Source organism: Sorghum bicolor, unplaced genomic scaffold (assembly GCF_000003195.3).
Source record: "Sorghum bicolor cultivar BTx623 unplaced genomic scaffold, Sorghum_bicolor_NCBIv3 super_2035, whole genome shotgun sequence".
Taxonomy (NCBI): Eukaryota; Viridiplantae; Streptophyta; class Magnoliopsida; order Poales; family Poaceae; genus Sorghum; species Sorghum bicolor.
Window position 1 is genome coordinate 1 of NW_018396906.1, and position 3,524 is coordinate 3,524.

Here is a 3,524-nt window from a genome sequence, read left to right on the forward strand (position 1 = left end):
CCTTTCTTCCTCTTGCACACACATAGCAATCACCTTCTCTAAATCCCACTCCTCTGGCTGTGTGTTGTAGTTAACAACAAATGTCTCATACTCTTTAGGAAGTGAGTTTAGAGCTAGGTGAATGAGGAAACCATCAGCGAGGGGCATCTTTAGCTTCTCTAACTTGGCTGCCATGGTGCTCATGCTCAGAATGTGCTCTCTCACACTCCCCCCTGTGAACCTCATGTTAGTGAGTTTCTGGATCAGGGTGGAAGCATGAGCTTTGGTTGAACCAGTGAACTGATTCTTCACTTTCTCAAGATATTCTTTTGCTGTGTCACATTCTGGGATTGCACCTCTTAGGCCCTCTGTGATGGTTTTCTTGATGACAATCTTGCACTTGCGGTTTGACTTTTCCCACTTGTACTTCTCAAGATCATACTTTGCTCTGATGGGAGCAAAGTCTCGCTTCCGATTAGCAAAAGCTTCATCGGTCTCATTCTGAGCCCTTTCGGGCTCCTCTGGCTCAGTGGGCTTTGGCTCCTGAAGAGCCAAATCTATCTCAGCAAGTGCTAGAGCAGCATCAAGTTCCTCGCGCCACAGAACATAGTTCTGTCCCGTCAGCTTTGGAATTGCACTAATGAAGTGCATCGCATTCAGCGCTTGGTCTGAAATTAAATATGAGAAAATAGTGAGAACATCAACATCTAGGAAAAATAATTGCATATCTTAATTTAACGTTGGTCAAAATCAAGATATACAAAAAATTAACTCTGTACATAAATTCTAATCACCGTTGGGCAGAATAGAATAAAAGCATAAAATTAGAACTCGGAATTTGCAATATTGCTATTATTAACGTTGGTCAAAAAATAACAATATCACAAAGATTCTAGGCTTTAAAACTCATGTCTCAAATTAAATATCCCGTTGGTTCAATTTAATATGAGAACGAAAAAATAACTTGCGCAGCGGAAAACGTTAATTTACTTGCTATTTTCAGAAGCATAACTTGCTGACTGTGCTTTCTAAATAATATACACGTTGGTGCAAATTAAATAGAATTTAAAACTGAGCAAAACAATTATTTAAATGCTTCTGAAAATAAAATAAAATATAAAAGGAATCACTATACTTAAACGGGCCGCGGCCAGCCATTCGGCCCACGGCCAGTTGCAGCCCAGCAACGCGCAGCGCCCAGGGCTGCCTTTTTTTTTTTTCTTTCTCGGGCTGGCGTCTCGCGGCCCAGATGCCTGTTCTCAGCCTAGCCCAACGGCACGCGGTCGCGCAGGCTCTTGGCGGGCCGCAACCTGGGCTGGCTGGGGCAAAGAGGCCCAAAACCTCCTCCCGCCTGGGCTCATTTCGGTCCGGCTGCCGCACGCCGTCCGATCTGCGGCCGTCGCGATCCGATGGTGGCGCGCGCGGATCGGACGTATAAAAGCCGCCAGCGCCTGGTTTCTCCCCAAAACCCTAGTTCACTTTTCCCTCTGCCCTTCTTTCTCAGTGGCCGACGGCGCCGACGAGCCCCTTGGCCGCCGCCGACAGTCTGCCATTTCCGGCCGGCCACCTTCTTGCTTCTCTTCTGCGCGCGGGCACAGGGCCGACGCCGGCGCTTCTCCAGCGCACAGCACTCGGGGCGGCAGTGGCCAGGCCGGGCCGGAGGGGCTAACGGCGCCGCCACGAGCCCTCTCGCCGGCGCGCGCGCTCGCTCATGGCGGAGCGCGCCGCCGTCGAGCGGCTTCGTGTGCGGTGCCTCTCGCGGCCGGTGGGTGACCGCGTCACGGGTAGGTGGACGGTTTCCCCATTCTTGCTCTTGCTTGTAGGGTTAGGGTTCGTTGGTTCCCTTGCCTATTCTCATTCTTTCGCGTTTGGATCTGGGCGTTAGGGTTAGGGAGGTCTCGGTTTTGACTGAGTTAGGTTTAGGATTTGGAAACGAATCCCCTCTTACTTGCTGTGCTCGCTGGGTAGTCCCCGAGCCCCGATCTACTACTAGATCGGCCGATACCATTGATAACAAACAGGATCTACTAGCAGTGAATCGAGTCGGGGTACAAATAACATATAGCAGTAAACAGGGGCACATGCATATGATTAATCTACCACTAGAAACAGAGAAACAGATAGGTTAGGGTTTCGACCATCAGCGTTCCCGGCGAGAGCGGATCCGGTGGCGTCCATGTCGAGAGTGCTGACGCGGTGGTGGAGTAGATCCCGTCGTCCTTCGGGCCTCCACCGGCACTGACCGACGACGGCGGGGTAGGAGAGAGGCGCAGTGGTGCTTCCCGACGCCACTGCGCAAGCCGATCGGATGGCCTAGGGTTTGTCGAGTAGGGTTTTGTGCACGGTGAACTTCGTCTCGCGTGCCTGCGGCCCCCACTCCTGTTTATATAGCGCAGCGCGTCGGGGGCCCACCAACCATGGATCGGTTGGGCGCCCCCGATCAGGGCGCGATCCAGGGGGTAAGAGGCCCCAGCCGTTGGGCTGGGCCTGAGATCAACCTAACAAGTTCGAAACCACACACACGCAGCCCTATCCCCTTGTTACCAAATGCATGTGACATATTGGATGTTCTATGTTTGGCGGAGCTGGTGGTGTGTGTTCACGAAGTTTGAAGCATATTGTGATGTCAAACAATCATCTGGTTTCAGAAATTACAAAAGGCATATTCTTTGTAAAATTTCATACAAATATACATGGCAGCAGCATATAGAACAGGAAAAAAGAATCACAAAATTTCTTCAATTGTTGATACGCATAGCTATCAATCAACAAGTCAAACAATATAATAAAAAACACAGCTGCATATGAATGCATAAAAAATCAATGAAGAAGGTAGGAAACAAAAATGAATCCATCGCGATCCAAATTGATTTGATCAGTACTGCCGCATGCTGCACTCGAGCGGCACCGTGCCGTTGTACCTCTTGCCGTCGGCGCAGTAGTCGTAGATGGTGTACCCGAGCTGCACGGCGCGCATCTGCTTCAGCTGCTTCTCGCTCAGCTGGCACAGGTCCGGCGCGGCGTACCAGTTTGACGACGATGCGCAGCTGTCCGGGCACCCGGCGGCGCCGTAGGAGGCGCAGTCGCAGACGCGGAGGTTGATGTCGCGGTACTCGGCGACGAAAGGCGCCTTGGTCCAGTCCGTCTTCACGCGGCCGCCCTGCGTGGCCCAGTCCTCCGCCGCCCAGATGCTGGAGAAGGCGTACATTTGCCGCCGCGTCGGGAACGGCACGCCCTGCGCCGAGTAGTTCCGGAACACACGGATCGGGATATCGTCGATGAACCACCTGCAGCGTCGCGACGGCATGCACAGGTCATCAATAATCTCTGGCGTCGATGCATGTGTGATGTGGTTTCGACGGCGCTGGCGGTGTTCGGTATATATTTGCACGAATAGTAACTTACACGATCATGCACTGGTTCCAGAAGATGGTGTAGTTGTGGTAATCGGCGGTGGGGTCGAACCACGGCCGGAACTGCATCTCCTTTTGACCAATGCCGTCGGCGAAGACGTTGGTGTGCACGGTGTAGGCTGCCAGTCTCGT

General features: G+C 52.2%; 2 protein-coding genes across 2 annotated transcripts; both read right to left on the bottom strand.

Annotated features, from left to right (window-relative positions):
* Positions 1-33: 33 nt before the first annotated feature.
* LOC110431572 lies at positions 34-630 on the bottom strand (the record flags this gene model as incomplete). The annotated part of the gene is made up of 1 exon (XM_021450681.1): positions 34-630. A coding segment is annotated over exon 1 (597 nt), but the record flags the coding sequence as incomplete, so codon positions are not given.
* Positions 631-2,530: 1,900 nt separating this feature from the next.
* LOC8155730 (probable xyloglucan endotransglucosylase/hydrolase protein 26) lies at positions 2,531-3,505 on the bottom strand. Its single transcript, XM_002488862.2, has 2 exons — positions 3,385-3,505; positions 2,531-3,266 (listed from the first exon to the last, which is right to left on the bottom strand). The coding sequence occupies exons 1-2, from the start codon at positions 3,459-3,461 to the stop codon at positions 2,855-2,857; spliced, it is 489 nt and encodes a 162-aa protein (XP_002488907.1). The 5' UTR covers positions 3,462-3,505; the 3' UTR covers positions 2,531-2,854.
* Positions 3,506-3,524: the final 19 nt, after the last annotated feature.

Coding starts and splice junctions, on each gene's coding strand:
- LOC8155730 (XM_002488862.2), bottom strand. CDS start 3,461: ATGCAGTTCCGGCCGTGGTTCGACCCCACCGCCGATTACCACAACTAC. Junction 3,267..3,384: donor TGGAACCAGTGCATGATCGT/GTAAGTTACTAT, acceptor GCGACGCTGCAG/GTGGTTCATCGACGATATCC.